This window comes from Gopherus flavomarginatus, chromosome 1, assembly GCF_025201925.1.
Source record: "Gopherus flavomarginatus isolate rGopFla2 chromosome 1, rGopFla2.mat.asm, whole genome shotgun sequence".
In the NCBI taxonomy this organism is placed as follows: domain Eukaryota; kingdom Metazoa; phylum Chordata; order Testudines; family Testudinidae; genus Gopherus; species Gopherus flavomarginatus.
Genome location: NC_066617.1, coordinates 345508737 through 345533421, shown reverse-complemented (window position 1 = coordinate 345533421; position 24685 = coordinate 345508737). Strand labels below are relative to the sequence as shown.

Below are 24685 nucleotides of genomic sequence, written 5' to 3'. Positions count from 1 at the left end.
TGTCACCTCCCCTACCCCTGCGCCCAGCCAGCGGGGCCCAATCCTGCCACCATCCCAACCCCTGCGCCCAGCCAGCGGGGCCCAATCCTGCCACCATCCCAACCCGTGCGCCCAGCCAGTGGGGCCCAACCCTGCCACCACCCCTACCCCTGTGCCCAGCCAGCAGAGTCCAATCCTGCCACCACCCCTGCCCCTGCGCCCTGCCAGCGGGGCCCAACCCTGCCACCGCCCCTACTCCTGTGCCCAGCCAGCAGAGTCCAATCCTGCCACCACCCCAGCCCCTGCGCCCTGCCAGCAGGGCCCAACCCTGCCACCACCCCTACCCCTGCGTCTTGCCAGCAGGGCCCAATCCTGCCCCTGCGCCCTGCCAGCGGGGCCCAACCCTGCCACCACCCCTACCCCTGTGCCCTGCCAGCAGGGCCCAACCCTGCCACCACCCCTACCCCTGTGCCCAGCCAGCAGAGTCCAATCCTGCCACCACCTCTGCCCCTGCGCCTGCCAGCGGGGCCCAATCCTGCCACCGCCCTTACCCCTGTGCCCAGCCAGCAGAGTCCAATCCTGCCACCACCCCAGCCCCTGCGCCCTGCCAGCAGAGTCCAATCCTGCCACCACCCCAGCCCCTGCCAGCGGGGCCCAATCCTGCCACCGCCCCTACCCCTGTGCCCAGCCAGCAGAGTCCAATCCTGCCACCACCCCTGCCCCTGCCAGCGGGGCCCAATCCTGCCACCACCCCTACCCCTGTGCCCTGCCAGCAGAGTCCAATCCTGCCACCACCCCTGCCCCTGCCAGCGGGGCCCAATCCTGCCACCGCCCCTACCCCTGTGCCCAGCCAGCAGAGTCCAATCCTGCCGCCACCCCTGCCCCTGCCAGCGGGGCCCAATCCTGCCACTGCCCCTACCCCTGCGCCCTGCCAGCAGGGCCCAACCCTGCCCCTGCGCCCAGCCAGCGGGGCCCAGACCTGCCCCTGCGCCCAGCCAGCGGGGCCGAGACCTGCCACCGCCCCCGTTTCTGAGGGCCACACCCTGAGCTACCCCCGCTTCCCGCTGCCCGTCGCAGGGCTGAGCCCGGCCCCACCTCCTCCCCGCGCCCGCGGGCTGCAGCGCAAGGTCCCGAGCCCCGAGCGCGCTGGCTGCGGAGGGGGAGGCGCCGCCGCCGCGGGGAGAAGCCGCGAGCCAGACAAAGAGCGAGAGCGGGGCGGGGAGCCGGGCGCTGCAGCTGCAGGTCGGGGTTTGCCTCGCTGCTGCCGCCGCCTCGGGCCGCCGGGGGCAGACGCGAGCAGGAAGCAAAGCGAAAGGAGCGGGGCAGGCTGCGTGCCGGGCGCTCCGGGCGCCCCCTGTCCGGCCCGGCCCGGCTCGGCTCGGCTCGGCCCGCGCTCGCCATGGCCATCGCCCACATCGCCACCGAGTACGTCTTCTCCGACTTCCTGCTGAAGGAGCCCTCCGAGCCCAAGTACAAGGGGCTGCGGCTGGAGCTGGCGCTGGACAAGCTGGTCACCTGCATCGCCGTGGGGCTGCCCCTGCTGCTCATCTCCCTGGCCTTCGCGCAGGAGATCTCCATAGGTAACCGCAGCCTGGCGCCTTGCCACGGTCCCGGCCGGGCAGCCCCGCCGCGGCTTCCCGACCCGCGCACGCCTCGCCCTGCAGAGCGGCCGGGCAGAGCCCGGCTGCATTGTCAGGGCTGCGGGAGCTTGCTCAGCCCTTCGGAAACCCGCATGTGTGTGTGTGGACAGCTCTGGGTTAGGCTGGGTCTGACGGTCCTGCCGACCTGGGGCTCAGCACCAAGGCACTTGCCTTTCTTCCTGTCTGCAGCAGATTTGGGTTTATCTTTATGTTAAGGGGCGAGTCACACAGGTCAGCAGAGAATCTGAGCTGGCGGCAGAAAATGGGGCTCCTAGTTGGACAAGAATTCTTTCCTCTTGCTAGAAACCCGTCACTGGATTTTGGGGAATAATGTTATTCAGTCAGTTCGTCTTTCCTGGCGCACAGCACGCGCTGGTGATGTCTAACTAATAATAATGAGGAGGCGAGTTTATTTCATACAAATTGTATCCAGCGCCATAGATCTCTCTGGTCAGAGTAAACACGCGCTGTGTAATATTAAAGTATCCTTCTCAAGGAAATAACAGGAGAGAGAAATCAAAAACATCTGTGTATCACAATAGGGAACTGAGCAGTTTCTTTGTTACTGACTGCACCAAGATGTGAGACTGTCCAGGGAGCATGGGAGAGGAATGTATCTGAATAATTAAAACTAATAGTTTGGCTTTGATGTAAACAGGTGTGGATGACTACGGGTGCACTGCACTTCAGGCTTAAGAAAATGCTGATAGAAATGTCATTTTTAAGGAATATGGTGAAATGTTTGGCTTGTCAGCCTTTGCATTGTTCCATTGAAATATTCCGTTTTCCCCTTCCGTGACTGATACGTTTTTGTCACTCAGAGGGACTGAAGGTTACATATGGTTACAAAAGGGAAGCAGCGAATGATTCTGAAAGATTTGGGGGTTGTGGTAGCTAATCAGCTGAACATGTGATGGTGTGACCAAAAGAGCTAATGCAATTCTGGGATGCCTAAATAGAGGAAGCTCAAGCAGGAGAAGAGAGGTTATTAAATCTCTGTATTTGGCACTGGTGCAAGCACTGCTGGAATACTGTGTCCCGTTCTGATGTGCACAATTTCAGAAGGATATTGATAAATTAGGGAGTGTTCAGAGAAGAGTCGCAAGACTGATTAAAGGATTATAAAACATGCCTTATAGTGATAGACTCAAGGACCTCAGTCTGTTTAGCTTAACAAAAAGAAGGTTAAGAAGTGACTTGGTTATAGACTGTAAGTATCTACATGGGGAACAAATAGTTAATAATGGGCACTTCAGTTTAGCAGAGAAAGGCAGAGCATGATCCAGTGGTTGGAATTTGCAGCTAGACAAATTCAGACTGGATATAAGGCATACCTTTTTAATGGTGAAAGTAATTAATAATTAACAATATACTGAGGGTCATGGTGTTTTTCTAAAAGCTTTATCTAAAAGCTATCCTCTAGAAATTATTTTGGGAAAGTTCTATGTCTGTGCGATACAGGCGGTGAGACCAGGTGATCACCGGATCCCATCTGGCCTTATAATCTCTGAACTAGGTACATCAATTCACATGCAAAATTCTCATTGAATTCAATAGGTGTTCCATGCATATGATGCCTGGAGATGACCCATAATTTACACACTGACAGAGGCAGACATGGGGCTTTATTATGCTGCTGAAGAAGAAAGTTTGTCTAATATTTGTACATGTCTCAGACACTTGAATGTGTGCCCATGTCTGTTTCAATAGATGACAATCTAGATAGGTTGTCATCTCCGCTCCTTTGATTTCTTTCAGTTTAATTCAACTATAACACTTTATTATGCTTACACTTGGGAAAAATATTGTAAATTTGATTTACAGCCTTATTAATGCTCCTTGTTGGACTTTGGTAAACTGTCATGGGTATTTTTATGACCTTCATTACTGTGGTATCTGTGGTATAAATCATAGAACTGGAAGGGACCTCGAGAAGTCATCTAGTCCAGTCGCCTGAACTCAAGGCAGGACTCAGTATTATCTATACCATCCCTGACAGGTGTTTGTCCAATCTGCTCTTAAAAATCCCCAATGATGGAGATTCCACAACTGCCGTAGGCAATTTATTCCAGTGCTTAACCACTCTGACAGTTAAGAAGTTTTTCCTAATGTCCAAGCTAAACCACCCTAGCTGCAATTTAAGCCCATTGCTTCTTGTCCTCTCCTCAGAGGTTAAGAAGAACAATTCTTCTCCCTCTTCCTTGTAACAACATTTTATGTACTTAAACTGTTTTCATGTCCCCTCTCGGTCTTCTCTTCTCCAGACTAAACAAACCCATTTTTTTTCAATCTTCCCTCATAGGTCATGTTTTCTAGACCTTTAATCATTTTTTTTTGCTCTTCACTGGACTTTCTCCACATTCTTTAATGTATTTATCCTCACAACTCCCCTCTGAGGCAGGGAAGTGCTAATATCCCTATTTTACAGATAGAGAACTGATGCACAGAGAGGCTAAGGCCCAGATCCTCAAAGGTATTTAGGCACTTAACTCCCATTAAAATCAATGGTAGTTAGGTGCTTATTTACCTGCCTTAAGTGGCTTACCCAAGATCTGTGATGGAGCAGGAAAGCTGGGTCTCCCAAGATCTATGCTAGCACCTTAACCATGGGACCATCGTCTCTTGTTTCATCCTAATCTGTGACCCTCCGTGCTTTCACTGTCTGTTATGAATGTAATATTCTTCTAAACAAGATTGTATTAGTGCAGTGCACTGAAGTAACTGCCACCTCTTTTTTAACACACTCTCTGCTATTGATTTCTACAGGCACCCTGTTACTCTTTTCCCATCGAATGAAATGTTGCTTAGACTGATGAAAGAGCAACTGATATGTAATCTATTCATTTTGTAATACTTGGCTATGAAGGGCTAGATTGTGCCTTTATAATTCAGTCCTGAGTAGGTACATAGAACTGTACTAATGGGAGCTCAGCAAGGGATTTCACCATGAGGATACACCGTCCATCCCTGAACTTCCAGATAAACATGCTATCCCTAGTCCTGTGCTTAGCCTGCTCTAGTCCTTCCTCCTTCTTCCCTTCCTTTGAGGAGATTTCTCTTCCTGGGGTGTGCACAGAGGGATCAGTCTCTCTTGTCTCTCAAATGCAGTGACTATGGCTGGCCATTGGCAGGGCTTCATTGGGGATAGGTTTTGTGCCTCCACCAGCAGCCCCCCACAAGAGCAAGTTGCAATCTGGTCTTAAGCAAAGCTGTTAATTGAACAAACTTGTGTTCAGTTACTGGTAACAGTTGAAGGCCTGATCCTGCAAATGCACATGTGAGTAACTTTACTCCTGTGAGTAGTTCCACTGAAAGTCAGTGGACCCACTCACAGTACTAAGCACTCTGCCCCTAGGCTTTAGTCACTATAATGTCCTAAGTGAGCCGTAAGCCTGAGCCTTCCAGAAAGTCACTCTAGGCTTTAGTGGTGAAAGGACTAGCTATTCTATCTGTTTTTAGAACTAGAAGTCACCAAATTAAATTAATAGGCAGCAGGTTTAAAACAAAAGGAAGTATTTCTTCACACAATGCACAGTTAACCTGTGGAACTCTTTTCCAGAGGATGTTGTAAAGGTGAAGACTATAATAGGGCTCTAAAAAGAATGAGATAAGTTCATGGAGGATAATTCATCAATGGCTATTAGCCAGGATAGGTAGGGATGGTGTCTCTAGACTCTGTTTTCCAGAAGCTGAGAATGGGCAACAGGGGATGGATCACTTGATGATCACCTGTTCTATTCATTTCCTTTGGAGCACCTGGCATTGGCCACTGTCAGAAGACAGGATACTGGGCTAGATGGACCTTTGGTCTGACCCAGTATGGTCATTCTTATGTTCTTTTCTCTGGTATAGCCCAGGTCTACATTTAAAATTTAGTTCAACTTAGAGGTGTGAAAAATTCATATCACATAACCCTTAATCAAGCCAACCTAGACCCTGGTGTAGCCATGGCTAGGTCAACAGAACAATTCTTCCAGTAACCTAGCTGCCACTACACTGAGAGGTGGTTTACTAGAGCGATGGAAAGCCCCCTTCCATTGATGTAGAAAGTGTCTACACTATATAGTGCTGCAGCAGCAGAGCTGCAGCTATGTAGCTGTAGCACCATGAGTGGCAGGTAGGCCAGGGAAGGCTAAGTCCTGGCGCAGCTGCTGCCGACCCGCTGCTAGACACCTGGGCTACGGTGGCCCCAGGCCCCCACCGTCTGCTGCTGCCTGCCTGCCACTGCTCTCCTCGTCCTTCCTCCTTGGAGGTGGGGGAGTGAGGAGAGAACGCAGTGAGCCACTGGTGGGCGGAGCAAGGGTCTGGCGGGTGGGAGTGAGGTGGCTCACTCGACCGTGTGCTGGAGCTGGCCAGGTGCAGGGGGGGCAGGGGCAGCAGCTTGGCCTGGTGCTCAGTGGGGGTGGGGCCTAGCCCATCCGGGGGGCAGCTCAGCTCAGCATCCCGACTTGGGGGCGGGAGGGGGACAGCGGCTTGGCCCGACGCTTGGTGGGGCTGGCACTTGGCCCGTTGGGGTGGGGGGGCAGCTCAGCCTGGCACTCGGCCGATCCAGGGGGCCAACATCTGGGGGGGAGGGGCCGGCAGCATGACTTGGACCAGACTGGCGCTGGGGTTGGTGGCTGGGGTGGGCAGGCCACAGGACTCCTCAGTCATGGGGGGGGGGGGCACTCAGGGCTCCTCCTGTTACGGAGTAGGGGGTTGGGGCTCTGACATGTGGGAGGGTGGGGCTTTGGGTGGAAGGGGGGTGACCAGCGGGCTAGCTTCCCCAAACTGGGGCTTCACCCTCTGCCAATGTGTAGCACCCATAGTGCAGAGATGGCCTGGTATCAGTTGACAAGTGTATTTAGTAAATTCAGGTCAAATTTCTTCAGAAAATACTGACTTCAGTGGGAAATTGTATTATCTGAGAATATTAATCTGGCTCCTGCGTTACAAAGGCCAAGATTTCTGATTGTCTCACAGATTTCCCAGAATTAGGGAACCTGCATCATAAGAAAATTTTATGTATTGGTTATTTGAAGTTTGAAATGGACAGATCTATATGTCAGAACAGGGCAGCTCACAAACATGCTTCATGGGTCCATATTTTTCAACCTCTTTTTTAAGAATATTTGTGATAATTTTCTGCTTCTTCATTCATAGACTCATAGAATATTAGGGTTGCAAGATACCTCAGGAGGTCATCTAGTCCAACCCCCTGCTCAAAGCAGGACCAACACCAACTAAATCATCCCAGCCAGCACTTTGTCAAGCCGAGCCTTAAAAACCTCTAAGGATGGAGATTCCACCACCTCCCCAGGTAACCCATTCCAGTGCTTCACCACCCTCCTAGTGAAATAGTGTTTCCTATAAGACAATCTAGACCTCCCACACAGCAACTTGAGACCATTGCTTCTTGTTCTGTCATCTGCCACCACTGAGAACAGCCTAGCTCCATCCTCTTTGGAACCCCCCTTCAGGTAGCTATCAAATCCCCCCTCATTCTTTCATTCTTCTGCAGACTAAATAACCCCAGTTCCATCAGCCTCCCCTCGTAAGTCATGTGCTCCAGCTCCCTAATAATTTTCGTTGCCCTCTGTTGGACTCTCTCCAATTTGTCCACATCCCTTCTGTAATGGGGGGACCAAAGCTGGATGCAGTTCTCTAGATGTGTGTCATAAACAGATAGCTAAGGGTTAATGTTCTTTTACCTGTAAAGGGGTAACACCAGTAACCTGAAACACCTGACCAGAGGACCAATCAGGAAACAAGACTTTTTCAAATCTGGGTGGAGGGAAGTTTGTGTATGAGTTCTTTGTTCTTTGTCTTGGGTCTGACCCTCTCGGCTCTGAGAGTGATCTTTCTGTCTCCTGCCTTTCTAATCTTCTGTTTCCCAGTTGTAAGTACAAAGAGATAAGACAGTAGGTTTATATTGTTTGTTTTTTGTATTTACATGTGTGTAGTTGCTGGAATGTGTTAATTGTATTCTTTGTGGATAAGGCTGTTTATTCATATTTCTTTTAAGCAATTGACCCTGTATTTGTCACCTTAATACAGAGAGACCATTTTTATGTACTTTTCTTTCTTTTTATATAAAGCTTTCTTTTTAAGACCTGTTGGAGTTTTTCTTTAGTGGGGACTCCAGGGAATTGAGTCTGCAGCTCACCAGGGAATTGGTGGGAGGAAGAAGTCAGGGGGAAAATCTCTTTGTGTTAGATTTACTAGCCTGACTTTGCATACCCTCTGGGTGAGGGAGGAAGAGGAGAGATTAGCTGTCTCTCGGTACTTGTGTTTTCCAGGACTGGAAATAGATTCACGGAGCTTGCTTCTGTGTATCTCTCCAGGAACCCAGGGAGGGAACACCTGGAAGGGAGAAGAGGGGGGAAATGGTTTTTTCCCTTTTGTTGTAAGACTCAAGGAATTTGGGTCTTTGGGGTCCCCAGGGAAGGTTTTTGGGGGGACCAGAGTGCCCCAAAATACTCTAATTTTTTGGGTGGTGGCAGCTTTACCAGGTCCAAGCCGGTAACTAAACTTGGAGGTTTTCATGCTTAAACCCATATTTTGGACGCTAAGGTCCAAATCTGGGAAATATGTTATGACAATGTGGCCTCACCAGTGCTGAATAGAGGGGAATAATCACTTCCCTCGATCTGCTGGCAGTGCTCCCACTAATACAGCCCAATATGCCATTGGCCTTCTTGGCAACAAAGGCACACTGCTGACTCATATCCAGCTTCTCATCCACTGTAACCCCTAGGTCCTTTTTGCAGAACTGTGGCTTAGCCAGTCAGTCCCCAGCCTGTCACGATGCGTGGGATTTTTCCATCCGAAGTGCAGGACTCTGCACTTGTCCTTGTTGAACCTCATCAGATTTCTTCTGGCCCAATCCTCCAATTTATCTAGGTCACTCTGGACCCGATCCCGACCCTCCAGCTTATCTACCTCTCCCCGCAGCTTAGTATCATCTGCCAACTTGCTGAGGGTGCAATTCACCCTATCATCCAGATCATTAATGAAGATGTTGAACAAAACCGGCCCCAGGACCGACCCCTGGGGCACTCTGCTTTATATCGGCTGCCAACTAGACATTGAGCTATTGATCATTACCCGTTGAGCCCAACAATCTAGCCAGCTTTCTATCCACCTTGTAGTCCATTAATCCAATCCATACTACTTTAACTTACTGGCAAGAATACTGTGGGAGACTGTATCAGAAGCTTTGCTAAAGTCAAGATAGATCACATCCACCACTTTCCCCATATCTACAGAGCCAGTTCTCTCATCATAGAAGGCAGTCGGGTTGGTCAGGCATGACTTTCCCTTGGTGAATCCATGTTGACTGTTTCTGATAACCTGTCTCTCCTCCAAGTGTTTCAAAATGGATTCCTTCAGGACCTGCTCCATGATTTTGCTGGGGACTGAAGTGAGGCTGACCAGTCTGTAGTTCCCTGGGTTCTCCGCCTTCTCTTTTTAAAATATGGGCACTATATTTGCCTTTTTCCAATCATCCAGGATCTCCCCCATTTGCCACAAATTTTCAAAGATAATGGCCAATGGCTCTTCAATCACATCAGCCAACTCCCTCAGCACCCTTGGATGCATTAGATCTGGACCCATGGACTTGTGCATGTCCAGCTTTTCTAAATAGTACTTAACCTGTTCTTTCACCACTGAGGGTTGCTCCCCTCCTCCTCATGCTGTGTTGCCCAGTGCAGCAGTCTGGGAGTTGACCTTGTCTGTGAAGACTGAGGCAAAAAAAGCATTGAGTACTTCAGCTTTTTCCACATCATCTGTCACTATGTTGCCTCCCCCATTCAGTAAGAGTCCCACACTTTCCCCGGGCCACCTTCTTGTTGCTAACATACCTATAGAAACCCTTCTTGTTATCCTTCACGTCCTTTGCTAACTGCAGCTCCAATCATCCCTTGGCCTTCCTGCATGCTCTAGAAATATTTTTATACTCCTCCCTAGTCAGCTGTCCAAATTTCCAGTTCTTGTAAGCTTCCTTTTTGAGTTTAAGCTCACTGAAGATTTCACCGTTAAGCCACGCAGGTCATCTGCCTTATTTGTTATGCTTTCCGCACATCGGGATGGTTTGTTCCTGTGCCTTCAATAAGGCTTCTTTAAAATACAGCCAGCTCTCCTGGACTCCTTCCCCCCTCATATTAGCCTCCTACAGGATCCTGCCCTATCAGTTCCCTAAGGGAGTCTAAGTCCAGGGTCCGTTTTTTGTTACTCTCCTTTCTTTTGTCAGGATCCTGAACTCAACCATCTCATGGTTATTGCTGCCTAAGTTACCACGCACTTCTACTTCCCCTACCAATTCTTCCCTGTTCATAAGCAGCAGGTCAAGAGAAGCATGGCCCCTAATTGGTTCCTCTAGCATTTGTACCAGGAAGTTGTTCCCAATGCTCTCCAAAAACTTCCTGGATTGTCTGTGCACTGCTATATTGCTCTCCCAGCAGATGTCAGGGTGATTGAAGTCCCCCATTAGAACCAGAGCCTGTGACCTGGAAACTTCAGTTAGCTGTCTGAACAAAGCCTTGTCTACCTCATCCTTCTGATCTGGTGGTCTATAGCACATGCCCACCACAACATCACCCTTGTTGCTCTTACCTCTAAACTTAACCCAAAGACTCTCAGCAGGCTTTTCTCCAGTTTCATACTTGCATACAATGCAGCTCCTCTATCTTTCCTCCCGTACCTGTCCTTCCTAAATAGTTTATATCCATCCATGACAGTGCTCCAGTCACGTGAACTTCCCTGCCAAGTTTCTGTTGTTCAATCACATTATAGTTTCTTGATTGTGCCAGGACTTCCAATTCTTCCTGCTTGTTTCCTAGGCTTCTTGCGTTCGTGTACATGCACCTAAGATAACTAGCCGATTGCCCTACTTTCTCAGTATGAATCAGGAAGCTTCCCGTCTTGTACCTTCCTCCTTGTGTTTGCTCCCGGTATCCCATTTCCCACTTACCTCTGGGCTTAGGTCACCATCCCCCGGCAAACCTAGTTTAAAGCCCTCCTCACTAGGATAGCAAACCTGCCTGCGAAGATGCTCTTTCCTCTCTTCGTTAGGTGGATCCCATCTCTTCCCAGAAATCCTTCTTCCCAGAACAAAATCCCATGGTCGAAGAATCTAAAGCCCTCTCTCCGACACCACCTCCATAACTATGCATTCACCTCCACAATTCGACAGTCCCTACCTGGACCTTTTCCTTCAACAGGGAGGATGGATGAGAACATGACTTGCACCTCAAACTCCTTTATCCTTCCTCCCATTCTTGCTATTTTAGCAGCAGATTCTTTTAATTTCCAAGAAATGACTGAGGGGCTTTCCAAGTCCTAAGGATAACATTAACTTACAGTTTACAAAGTATGTAGTTTTTGGTTACAAAATGTGTGGCAGAGTGTGCTTAAGTATTATTATCCACCTCTGCAGATTAGGAAACTGCATCAGAGAAAAGGTTTATTCCAAAAGTAGCCTGTATCAGTGGGTGCCTCAGTTCTGGGTCTCCAACTTTAGACTTCTTGAGCCTAAATTTCCTTTGAGGTTTTTAAAGTCAGACTTGACTGGGATGATTTGGTTGAGGATTGGTCCTGCTTTGAGCCAGGGGTTGGACTAGATGACCTCCTGAGATCCCTTCCAACCCTGATATTCTATGATTCTAAGTGTTGAGCAACCACAGCTCAATCTGTTATCCATGAGAGCCTGAATTAGACTTTGAATTCAATGGCGAACCTCTGCAGAAATTGAAGTATTGGGGGATGTACTCATGGCGCTCACTTGCATTGCCTAGCAGGTGGACTGCCATACTCTGTTCCTGTTGCAGCTCTTCCAGTCTGTGTGGCTTTATTCCTAAGTATAATGAGTTACAAGAATCAAGAAGTCATAAACACACACGTTAGAGTCACCATGACTAGGTCTGAGTCTGATAGGATGAGGCAAAGTTTTCTTACCAGTCACAGATTGAAGAGAGATGTACCTGTTCCTGAAATCCATTTATTCATGCTTTCCCTGGTTTTAAACACTCCTGCTCCTCTTCTATTTCAAGGTGGGACACCTTTCAGGAGATTGCGTAGGAGTTGGGTACAGGTGGGCTAGGGTGGGATGGAGGATTTGCCACTACATAGATCCTCCTGCTCCTCTTCTCCTGCAGAGAGAACTCTAGAATGGTAGAGTCTACTTAAGTCATTGGTCTGGAGTAGTGGCTACAGATCAATTCCCCTCCTGGTCTGCAGTCTCTGGGGAAGAATTCCTTTTCTTCATTCCTTCCATGCAGAAAACCCCAGTGCACAAAACAGTTGCACGGGATGATTGCTGGAGAGAGTGGTCCCACAATGGCTGGTCCTGCTGAAATTAGTGGCAAAACTCACATCTACTTCCGTGGAAAAATGATTTGGCCTCAAGCACACAAAAGTATAAAAAATACATCCCTCGGTGTGAAAATAATTTGAATAGATAATAATTGAAATTATAAAACTACACGGACAAAGCAAACATTAGCTTGATCACCAACATTCTATGTCCAGGTGATATTGATCCTTGGAATTCTAAGAATCCAAAGGAAACATGTGGCTTTTGATTCTCTGAATGGAAGAGTTCTGTTTTTAAATGAACCATTTTATAATACAATGGTTCTCTAGTATGGTGATACTGCATGGTATCATAACCTGTTGGTGTGTGAATATTGAACAGTTGTCACAGCTACCTTCCCAAGTCTTATTCCTTAAGTAACTGAAGTTACTTAATTGAATGAACTGAACTATTTTAATATTGAATTTCTCGGAAGGAACATAATTCTGTGAGCGCTCATCTAGGAAAACTAGTACTGGATTCAGATGTTCCCTTCTGCGACTATACTTGGATTGTTTAAAAATTCAATGCTGCCAAAATGGGAGACGATGGTAAGATCCTATTTCAGCTCTGCAGAAGAGTAATATAATATTTAAAATAGATGGAAAGGATTAGCTAGCTGTGAAAGCAATGCCAGTGATGAGTCAGAACATGAAAATAGCTGTATAGGAGGCTACAGGAATTGCTTTTCAAAGGAGTCTGAGTGTTATGCAGTCATAGGAATTGCCCTCCACGCTGAGTGCCCTCCATATCCTCAAAGCAGAAGACTCCTGGTGTGAAGGTGGCCAGTTGAGCTCTTGCTGAATGATGCCTTCAGTTAATCAACCCTGAACAGTGCTTTGGTCAGTGAGTTTTACATGGAATGCAAGGGAGAGAATGGTATGAGAACACCTCATCCCTGTGCTGATGCAGCTCTTTTGAGTAGTCAGCTTGCCAAGTGAAGACTGGGGGTATGGCTACACTTACAGTTGTACAGTGCTGGGAGTTACAGCTTTCTTCGTACAACTGTGTAGGGAAAGCGCTGCAGTGTGGCTACACTGACAGCTACCAGCGCTGCAGTGTGGCCACATTTGCAGCATTTGCAGCGCTGTTGGGAGTGGTGCATTGTGGGCAGCTATCCCACAGAGCACCTCGTCCCATTTTGGCGCTGTGGGTGTGGGAAGGGGACGGAAGGGTGCCGGTCATTCCGCTTCCTGTCCCAACGCCCCGTGGTGCATCGCTACACATCCCAGCAGTTTGGCGCCATTGTGAGTCTGCAGCGTGATTTCTGTTAGAAATGGAGCCCGAGCTGCCGAGGACTTTGCTGATGAATGTCGCCAGCACATCACGTTTGGCAGTTGAACTATTCCTTCAGCTCCAAAGTGACAGTGAGGAGTCCGACGATGATATCGATTCGCCTGACGCGCGTGACAATAAATTGCTTGTGGCAGTAACGGACGTGCTCAGCACCGTGGAACGCCGCCTTTGGGCTCGGGAAACAAGCACTGAGTGGTGGGATCACATCATCCTGCAAGTCTGGGATGACGAGCAGGGGCTGCAGAACTTTTGAATGAGAAAAGCCACTTTCATGGGACTGTGTGCTGAGCTCGCCCCGACCCTGCGGCGCAAGGACACGAGATTGAGAGCTGCCCTGTCAGTGGAGAAGCGGGTGGCTATTGCAGTCTGGAAGATGGCGACTCCAGACAGCTACCGATTGGTTGTGAACCAGTTTGGAGTGGCAAAGTTGACCGTTGGAATCGTGTTGATGCAAGTTTGCAGGGCCATTAATCGCATCCTGCTAAGAAGAACCATGACTCTGGGGAACGTGCAGGACATTGTGGATGGCTTTGCACAAATGGGTTTCCCTAACTGTGGAGGGGCGATAGATGGGATGCATATTCCTATTCTGGCACCACCCCACCTAGCATCCGAGTGCGTTAATCGCAAGGGGTATTTCTCTGTGGTTCTCCAAGCGCTTGTGGATCACCATGGGCGTTTCATTGACATTTACACCGGATGGCCTGGAAAGGTGCATGATGCACGCATCTTTTGGAACAATTGCCTGTTCAGGAAGCTGCAGGCCGGGACTTTATTCCCAGACCGCAAGATCACAGCAGGGGAGGTCGAAATGCCCATTGTGATCCTTGGAGACCCCGCTTACCCATTAATGCCATGGCTCATGAAACCGTATACAGGGAAGCTTGACAGGAGCAAGGACCAGTTCAACTACAGGCTGAGCTGGTTCAGAATGACTGTGGAGTGTGCTTTTGGCCGTTTAAAAGGGCGCTGGAGATGTCTTTATGGGAAGCTAGACTTGGAGGAAAGCAGCATCCCTGCGGTTATATCCGCGTGCTGTACCCTCCATAATATTTGTGAAGGGAAGGATGAAACATTCAGAGAGGAATGGACCTCCGAGGTTCAACACCTGGAGGCTGAATTTGCACAGCCAGAGAGCAGGGCTACTGGAGAGGCCCAGCACAGGGCTACAAGGATTAGGGATGCCTTAAGGGAGCAATTTGAGGCTGAAAGCCAACAGTAATGTTTGGTGCCTTGCACGGGAGTGAAGTGCAGTGGTTACAATGATTTGCAGTGCCTGTTTTTCCCTTGGGGTACAGTATGTTTCACTTTCTGCAATAATAAAAACTGTTTTAAAAGCCAAGAAATCATTTATTCAAAATACAGTACATAAAAGGGCAGGGGGTAGGGTGCTGAACTGTACAGTCAGAGGTTTGAATATGTCCTGCCTGGAGTGCTGTGTAATGCCTGCTGCACTTCAGGATTAATATGCTGCATGGTGATGGGGGTTGAGTGCATAGGGTAAGAGTCTTAGTTTTCAGGGCTGGTAGGTGAACGTACAGGTGTTGGGGGTAGCTGGTGGTGGTAAGAACCAGGATGCTGGAGAAGGGGGTTTTGAGCAAACAGTGGGGCACAAGGGAGAGAGCTTTGGGATGCGGGGGGGTTAGCATGGTAGTGATCTGCCTGCATGGCTACAAATGACTGCATACAGTCCGTTTGGGGCGCCAGGAGGCTTATCAGCTGCTTTGTGCTTTTCTTGGTAGCCAATTCCTTTTTCCTGCTTTGTGTTTCCCTCCACTGATGCATTTTCTCTCTCCAGTCCTGCAGCCTCTTATTCTCTCTGGCATACTGATTCATAACTGCTTTCACCAAATCTTCTTTGCTTTTCCTTGGTTTCCTCCTCAAGTACTGTAGTCTTTCAGCAGGCTGTGATAGGGCCGGAGGATTCAAGGACACTTAAAAAAAACAGAAATAGAAACATTTAATACAGAGGCTGCATTGTTTATAATCACAGTGAAGGAGTTTGTAGACTATTTGCAGCATCATTTACACATAGCAAACATAGCACAGAGAGGCCACAGCAGCGAAGACGTGGTGAGTAATGGGGAATGAATGATTAATGAAGCCATGTTGCTGCCGCGGCTCACCTGGGAAGGGGAGCTGCTTGAGTCAGGGCTCACTGGGGTTTCTGTGCATTGGGGAAAGCAGAGAGCAGCTAGGGGGAAAGTGCACTGAACACCACCCCCACATTTGCCACAGCAGTTACTCCTGGAAGCCATGTTTCTGCCGTGACTAACCTGGGAAGGGGAGCTGCTTGAGTCAGGGCTCAATGGGGTTTCTGTGCATTGGGGAAAGCAGAGAGCAGCTGGGGGGACCTGCACTGAACACTATCCCTACATTTTCCACAGGATTTTATCCTGCCAGATATCTCGCTGCTGCTGGTTACCTGGGAAGAGCGGGAGGCTCTTCTACAGCAATGTGGATTCTGCCGTGGTCCCTGTGCAGCTTGCCTGTGTGCAGCAATGGTCCCCCCACCCCTCGCGGCACAGTAGCGCGGACGTGTTAGCCTGACTGGGACAAGGACCACAGTGGCTCTCCCTATAAACTTGCGCAAGCGCATTGCCCACGCTCTGGCTGAAACTTTTGAAGAGATTACGGATGCCAATTACCGAGACGTGATAGACCAAATCAATGGGCTATTCCACATCCAGGCATGCATGCAGGCAGCCATAACCCCCACCCTCCTCTCCCAAAACAGTTCCATCCTAAAAATAAAATCTGCTTACCGGGAACCTGCTCCTCTGCTGCTGCTTCACCAACAAGTTCCAGCTCCTGTGACTGGCCAGCTTCCTCCTGGCTTGAGAAGAGCTCCTGGCTACATGCTTCCTGGGACTCTGGGGTGTCTCCCACCACCTCAGTAGCCTCACTCTTAGTTTCCTCTACACCCTCCTCCTCCTCTCCCTGCTCTGAAGTGTCCATCGTGGTCCTCAGATTGGCAGTGGAGTCACCCCCAAGTATGGCATCCAGCTCCTTGTGAAAACGGCAGGTCGTGGGGGCAGCACCTGAGCAGCGGTTTCCCTCACGGGCTTTGCAATAGGCACTGCGCAGCTCCTTTACTTTAACCCTGCACTGCAACGCGTCCCGTTCATGGCCCCTTAGCAGCAAGGACTTTGATATCTGCCCATAGGTATCATAATTTCTACGGCTGGAGCGCAGCTGTGACTGCACAGCTTCCTCACCCCAAACACTGATGAGGTCCTGCAGCTTGCAAGTGTTCCATGCTGGGGCTCGTTTGGGGCGTGGAGGCATGGTCGCTGATTGATTGATTGATTGATTGCACTCCACACCTGGCTGAGCAAACAGGAAGGGGATTTTTAAAATTCCCGGGGAATTTAAAGGGCGGGTCACCTGAGCCCAGGGCAGTGGAGTGCGAAACGATGAGCAGAGTGGCTGAAAAGGTATGCTGGGATACCTCCTAATGCCCTGGAGGCCAATAACAGCGCTTTTGCTGGCCGCACTTGACGACCAGCGCTGCATCACCAGCGCTGGAATCGTTACACCCCAAGCAGACCAGGTGTACAGCCCGCGCTGCAGCCAGGGAGTTGCAGCGCTGGCCGTGCTTTGCAAGTGTGGACACAGAGTAAGTCGCAGCGCTGTAACCCCATCACCAGCGCTGCAACTCTCCAGTGTAGCCAAGCCCTCAGATGCATCCCATTCAAACTTTGCTGGGTGGACAGTGGAAAATGGCCTCCCATCTACGCTTCACTCCAGGCTGGCCTGCACCAATGTGCGTGGGAAGGAGAAAGGGTGCTGCTGCTAGGGGATAAGCTTAACCTTTGCCCACCTTTTCCCATCTACTGGGTCTCAGTAGTGCTCAGTAGTTGGCCTCTGTGCTGATATAGAAAAGCCACTTCAGTAGTAACACCTGAAGATGGCAGGGGAAAGGAAAGGCAAGGCAGACACACACAAATGAGTTTAAAACCCAGCTGCTGATCCCCTGATGCCCTCATGGAAAGAAAGCATTTCCCATGAGATTATCCCTGTGAGCAGAATGTTTAAAATACAGTAATTAACCACGGCTTACTGTGGGAGTTGGTAAATGTAAAGAATATAAGCAAAATAAGCAATAAGCTAGAGAGAGGAGGAAAAATTTCTACCCAGTACTTGGGAGCTGAGGCTTTAAAGTTTCAGCCAATGGTTGTACATGGCTCATATAGTACTGGTCACAATTAATATTCGGATCTTTGTAATATAAAAGAAATATGTATAATAAGAAATACCTTGGGAACCTTTTCTAGATATCCAAAAAGATGCACATGAAGAGGTAGACAAAACAATGCAAATAACCCATATACGATCTTGCTGTAGATGTGGGTTAAACCCTGATTGTGTTTGCTTTGTAGCCATAGTAGGAGCAAATATACCTACCCACAGGCAAATCCACACACACACTCTGCTGTCAAAACCAACAGAGTACAACACAGTAAATTCCCTTCTCTTCTGTTTACGTTCTTGTAGCATGCCCATGATGAGTGCTAAATTGTTCCTTGCCCCTAGGGCTGTACGAGGATTTGAGGTGTGTGGGTGAATGTGAATGAAGCCTTGTCCCACATAGTACCCTGCACAGGCCAGAGGCCAGTCACTGTGCTCAGGGTGTAACGCTCTCCACGAGGCAGGCTGAGGGCAGAGCTTATCCTGCATGTGGTGAGGGAATAAATGGCACATTGTGCATCCTGCAAGAAGGTATAGCAGCCACTGCTATGACCCATGATTCTCTGGTGTCCCTGGAGGCACTGTGCCAGAATAAATACCTTTAGGTTCTCTTGGTAGGGCAGTGCACCTCTTCACCCTTGCTATTACGGAGCTATACCTTTAAGCATAATCTAGCCCAAAGTGTGTAAATATGCCCCTGTTTTTTTTTTATCCAAGTTACTCATGCTTCTAAACAAAGATCCGACTTAAGCCCTAAAGAAGGGGAAAAAGCAATTCTAGGACCAACCTATTAGACATGCACTAAGAAACAGTTCGGTCTCTGGACTGGGTTAGGCTGTTTTTCCTACAGTCACACACATCTGTTGTCCTAGCACACAAGGAGGCCATTAATGAAGCCACAACTTTGTCTTGTTAAAATCGATCTTGTGATTTCTGAGAAGGCCAGAGTCTGTAATTAAATTTGACATCAGTGGGCTAATGTGCATGTACTACTGCAGTTGCCTACTGTGAATGCTGAAAAAGCACTGTAAACACTGCTACTGAATCTGACTTTCACAATACATGTGTTAATGGATGTGGTTGGCATATCTTACAGGCAGTACAGTGGGGCCAGTATATTCTGAAAAAGAATGCCCTAGACTTTTAGACTGTGAGGAAACAAAGAAGAATTATTGACTGATCTGTGTCTTTAGGAATATGAACAGCAACATGATGATTTATCTGTCTAGAGAAACATTTTAGACTGGAGCTGTTGTAACAGTTGATATTCCAACCATTTCAAGATTTTCTTTTTACTTATCTGAACTATAAAGTCAAGGATTTGCAGTGAAATGCAGTCTTCATCTACCATGGAGAACTGGCCAGAGAAAAATGACTATTGGGGCAGGTTTTTCATAGGATTAACAGGAGGAATTTTTAACTTTTTCCCATTTTTAGCCATTAAATAACACTTCTTGATTATGTTAAAAGTTGATAAATGCTTAGTTTTAATGATTGTACTGAATTTTGATACTCGTAGAACAGTAGCACCTCATAAATATCATCATTCATGCAGATCCCAAAGAGACATAGACTCCTTGTAGATTGAGTACCACCCAGCTGATCTCAAGCTAGATCTTTAAAACTGTTTTTTAGCTCAATGTTCGGTCTGTGTCTATCATCAGCAATCTTATCACAGTACTAATGCTTTTGGCGGTCACATGTTGATTGGCTGAGTAGCATAGTCCTTGGAAAACATGCTTCATAATTCATTGGTCTTCCATTCGAGTAATATGTCCGTACCAAGAAAGCACCCACGGAGAGAATAGCACAGCTGCATAGTTCATAAATATGAAGCTGTGTTCTCTCTATATGTGGCAGTATTCAATAGATATCAAAACTCACTCTCAGTAGAGTGTCCTGTGTTGAGCAGTAAAACAGTTTTTTTTGTTTTTTTTTAAGATCTATTTAGTCTTTAAAGCCAAATTCTGTCTGTGGATGCACATCTGCAACTCCCACTCACCTTGGGTGAACTCTTGGCCCAATTATATTTAGTAGGGCTGGGATTTCACACTTTACATTGAGCCTTGCCTGTGCTTCTGAAGGCAGAATTTTAAACACTTAAATGCCATTAATTTGGAAAATACTTATCTATTCTCCGTTTCAGTAAATGCAGCCCACTGGTTGGAGAAATGCTTAGATACTCAGCTTTTTCTATTACAAAGTAATCCCCCTCCATAACAGTGTGTATCTAAAATGAGATACACGTGGAGAGTGAGGTGTAAGCGACAATCCATTTATCACCCAACCTCTCTCCCACATTTGCTTCGCTACACTGGCTCCCCTTTGCATGGCACAACTAATTTAAGACTCTCATCCTCACCTTTATGGCTCTGTACTGCTCTTGCCTCAGATAAAGTCCTCTCTCTACTCTGCCATCAACACCAGCTTGAATGCCCTGTTTGTTTCCTGTTCCCACACTGGTTTACATGTCTTTTTCCATGCTTCTCTTGTACATTGAATGACCTTTCTTCAAGCTACCTCTTCCCATAAGAAGTGGTCCATAGTAAGAGGAACTCCCTGCCCCAAAACTGCCCATTTGTCAGGGTTTCCCAGTACATCCTGTCTGACTTACATTGTAATATCTTTGGTGCAGGGAATGACTTTATATTGTGTTTTGTACAGTGCCTAGTACTATACCATGACATGCATCCGACGAAGTGGGTATTCACCCACGAAAGCTCATGCTCCAAAATGTCTGTTAGTCTATAAGGTGCCACAGGACTCTTTGCTGCTTTTACAGATCCAGACTAACATGGCTACCCCTCTGATATTTAGTACTATACCAGCATTTTTCAAAAGTAATTATTATAGTGGTTAATTCTTGCTGGATGTTTTCAGAATCAAATGTCTTGGTAGCTGCAGTTTGCACTGCATTTGCCTAACACACTGTTGGCACTATAAAGGTAATAGTAATAATTTGCATAGATTTAGATGAAAATGTCATCTTTTATCTCAGTAATAGCTGCCTGTCTGAGAGTGTTTAAATGGAAAGCAATTTGATTACAGTTCTCAGAGTTAAGAACACCAGAGTTACAAACTGACGGGTCAACCACACACCTCATTTGGAACCGGAAGTATATAATCGGGCAGCAGCGGAGACACATACAAAAAAGCAGCAAATACAGTACAGTACTGAAAAAAAAAAGGGGAAAGTTTAAAAAAAAAAAAAAAAAAGAGTTGACAAGGTAAAGAAACTTTCTGTGCTTATTTCATTTAAATTAAGCTGGTTAAAAGCAGCATTATTCTTCTGCATAGTAAAATTTCAAAGCTGTATTAAATCAATGTTCAGTTGTAACCTTTTGAAAGAACAATTGGAACATTTTGTTCAGGGTTACCAACATTTCAGAGTTACGAAAAGCCTCCGTTCCCAAGGTGTTCATAACTCTGAGGTTCTATTGTACTTACTCTGGGGGGCTCAGTCATGCCAGGTGCAGAACTATTTTAGCATGTGATAAATATCAGCTTTCAAAAGTGCTCATAACTTGAAATACTGGTCTGTTTAGACGGCCAAATGCCCAAATTCTTGAAAATCTAAGCCGCTGTGTCCAATTTTTTCCATGTATAAAATGGGAATAATAATATTTATCTACAGGAATTAACTAATGTTTGGAAATACACACTGTTTACTTTTGTCCTGAAGAATCAAAGATCATAGGAATCACTCTCTTATCACTGAAATGCAGCCTTCTCTTGCAGCAGAATATAACCGCTGTTCTGCGCCAGCAAAATTGAATAACTGTTGAATCACTCATATGACTTCTTACAGTAGCTTGGATTTTCCTTGGGACTCTGGGTGGGGAATAGGGATTTGTGCTTGCAGATTCCTTTCCAGTATTGGGGCTGTGATTTGTGAAACCTGACTAAATCCCGCTCCCCGTTGAAATCAGTGGCAAAACTCACATTAACATCAGGGAGAATAGGAGCGGACTCAGACTTATGGTTTGTATTGCAGCAGTGCTTAGAAACTAGGGATGTAAATACTGTTTAAAAAGTTAACCGTTTAAATGATTCAAAAATATTTCATTTAAACAGTTAACCGATTAAGCGGCTGGGGCCACTTCGGCCGGGGTCGGCATGGCTGGGGCTGCTCTGGCTGGGTGGCGCTGTTCTGGCTGGGCGGTGTGGTGGGCCTGCTATGGCCGGGCGGTGTGGCTGGGGTTGGCCGGCCTGCCAGCCGGTGCAAAACCACTAGGGCCAGCCGGCCGGCCCAGAGGTTAACATTTGAGGCGGGTAAACCAGTAAGACTAATGCTTACCGGTTAACCAATTAACATTTTACTTCCATGCTAGAAACTCCAATCAAGATCAGGGTTGTGTTGTGGTCAGCACTGTATACACACACAGTCCGATGGACCCATCCGTATATAAATAGAGGCACAGTGAGGTAAAGTGGCTTTCCCAAAGTCAGACAGTAGATTGATGGCAAAGCTGGTAATAAAAGCCGGGCGAAGAGATCCTCACCCCTGCTCCAGGCTCTTTAACTGAGTAAAAAGGCTTGAGCAGGACCGGCGCTAGGGGTTTGAGTGCCCTAGGCAGCCAGCAATTTCGGTGCCCCGCGTGCTGGTCCCGCGGCTCCGGGGGAGCTGCCACAATAGTGCCTGCGAAGGGTCCGGTGCTCCGCAGCTCCGGTGGAGCTGCCGCAGTCGTGCCTGCGGGAGGTCTACCGGAGCTGCGCAGGGAGCCGACTGTCCGCAGGCAGGACTGCGGCGGCTCCACCGGAGCCGTGGACCAGCAGACCCTCTGCAGGCACCACTGCGGCAGCTCCACCGGAGCTGCCTGCTGCCCCCTCCGGCAAAACAGCGCCCACCATTTATTCTGGCACCCTAGGCGATTGCCTAGGCTGCCTAAATGGTAGCGCTGGCCCTGGGCTTGAGCAACATATAGGCACTTTAAAAGCCTTAGTTCCAGCGGTGAGCGGATTGCCCTAGTGCAGTTACTGAAGCCAGCTGCTTTCTGAGGAAGATCCCTTTACAAGGTCTGGTGTAGGGAGTGGGCGGAGGATGGGAGGGGCATGTTGGGACTGAGGCCTCGGCATTATGTAAATTTCAGGCAGCTCTGCAGCCCTGAAACTTAGACTTTTATTATGTACCATAAGGTAGATTTGTACTATGTACTTAAGTTGCATGCCTTTAGGTAATTTTCTGTGTCCATGACTTTGCTGATAATTTCAGTATGCTTATGAAGATAATTTTGATCATGTTCGTGCTCTCACATTCTAGTCTGTATTTAACTGTAATGGATAGCATGCTGCAGCTGTCTTAAGCAGTCTTTCTTTAGGATAGCCTTGTAAATGAGCTGGCTTTTTCATTGCCTTTTGCTTTGTTGTTGAGGAAAATGCTGTTGTATAATAAAAATTAATTACATTTTTTCTCTCTATCTTCTCTGGGTTAAAAGTCGTGCAAATGTAATTTTGTTGATGTCACAGTACATAACGTTTCTTCTAAATTAGGCAAAGTATGCTGTGATTGCAGCTTAGTATAATAAATATGATTGTTTTGCAGTGACTTCATCCTACCCCTGCACCTTTTGTTTGTTGTATCTACCTGCAGTCCCTCATCATGTGCTAACATTTTTAATTTTGGTGGACACTTACTTTTAAAAAAAAATTACGTGTGTGTGCAGAACCTACTTCAACAGGGCCTTGATCATTTATTGAGGCTTTTAGGTGCTACTCCAATATAAATAATAAAAATAATGTATTAATGGTTTTAACTTTCCTCCCCAAGATACCTTTACATTAAAAGTGTTTTTGCCTGTATTGATTTAATAGGTGTTAATCTTTTGCAAAAAGTGAATTGAAAACATTGAAAATAAGCATGCAGTAGAACGTTGCTAATCTGCTCATTTCATGGCCAAAAATGCAATCTCAGCTGAAATGATGACTCATATCAGTAAGAATCCGTAAATTTTACTAAAAATGCTACAGTATGCTTATGTGTCAATTAAGTCCTAGTCCTGCAAGGTCCTGAGTGCCCTCAGCTTCCACTGATGTCTCTGTCTTCATACTTCTCTGTGACAGTAGCTGGTGCACTGTTGGAACTAAATAAATACAAAGGGCCTTCATTATACCCTTGAGATCAGTGGAATTACACTGGCATAAAAGTGGTGTAACAGTGTGGAGAATTTGCACTAACATGTTATGAAGTATTATCAATCACTAAAATTAAACCACAAATAAATGGGAAAATACATGTTCTGATCCATATGTTTTTTTCTTTGTTTTCTTAATTATGGCCTGATTCTGCAAAATGCTGAACTTCCTTAACTCTCCTTGACTGTAGTGGAAATCGAAATAGCCAGTACCTCATAGGAGGCACACAGCACTTTCCCTTACTCACTAACTCACAAAAACATAGCAATTTGCAATGGGTCTCCCATTTGTTAATTCAAATTAATGAGGTTCTACTGCATCTGAATTACATTCAATTACTCTCACTGATGACACTGGCATTACAAAGGCAAACATGGCTCAGGACTATTCTAGTTATTCACCTCTTAAATGTTTGAAAGGGTCATATTCTGTTGTTGTTTCCCACACAGAACCCCCCATTGACAGCACCTGGAGTCTTGCTAAATAATGAGAGCAGAACATAAAGCTCATTTGTTCTGTTGGATAGCCAGACGATGAAGGGCACGCAAATTGCTGTACTGGCCAGCACTGTATTTCCGGGCCCTCCACGGATAGCAGGGGAAATGCCTGTAAAGTACAAGCCACCCTGGAGTTTTGGTAGAGCATAACTGTTGAGGGTTGTGCCAACTCTGTTAAATCCATTTAAGCTTTCTGTAAATCTGATAAATAAGTGACTTCTTTTCATGAGGGAGCCTTGCGACTGGTCAGAGCATGTTGTCATGTCACTGCAGTCTTATAAATAATGAGAACAGTGACTCACAATTAAGCCTTTTGTATTGTGCTTGGAGCCCCTAACTATCTTTGGTTCACATGGTGGCATAGTTATAATTTTAATGAATTTAGTTCTTGTTATGAAAGGGGCTCTTCTTCTTTTACAAGAACTACACTGGCATGTGGATACAAAGTCCAGGAAGCAATCTTGCAAATATTTTGTTGATTTCTTTAAGGCAATGCAGGGGCAGCATCAGCACTATTTTGGGAGGGTTGGGTAATATCCCAGCAGAAATAATGGCAGTGATTCTGTTCTTAAAATAGTCTATGTAGCTTTCAAAGATTAACTTATTCTGCCTCATTT

At 47.2% G+C, this 24685-nt stretch overlaps 1 protein-coding gene across 1 annotated transcript in view; it reads left to right on the top strand.

Moving 5' to 3' along the window:
- Window positions 1-1373: 1373 nt before the first annotated feature.
- The window catches only part of PANX1 (pannexin 1), a 53729-nt gene continuing 30417 nt past the window's right edge, over window positions 1374-24685 (top strand). Inside the window, exon 1 of the mRNA XM_050941870.1 lies at window positions 1374-1559. Coding sequence (XP_050797827.1) covers window positions 1379-1559 — 181 coding nt within the window. The 5' untranslated portion in view covers window positions 1374-1378. The remainder of the gene's footprint in view (window positions 1560-24685) is intronic.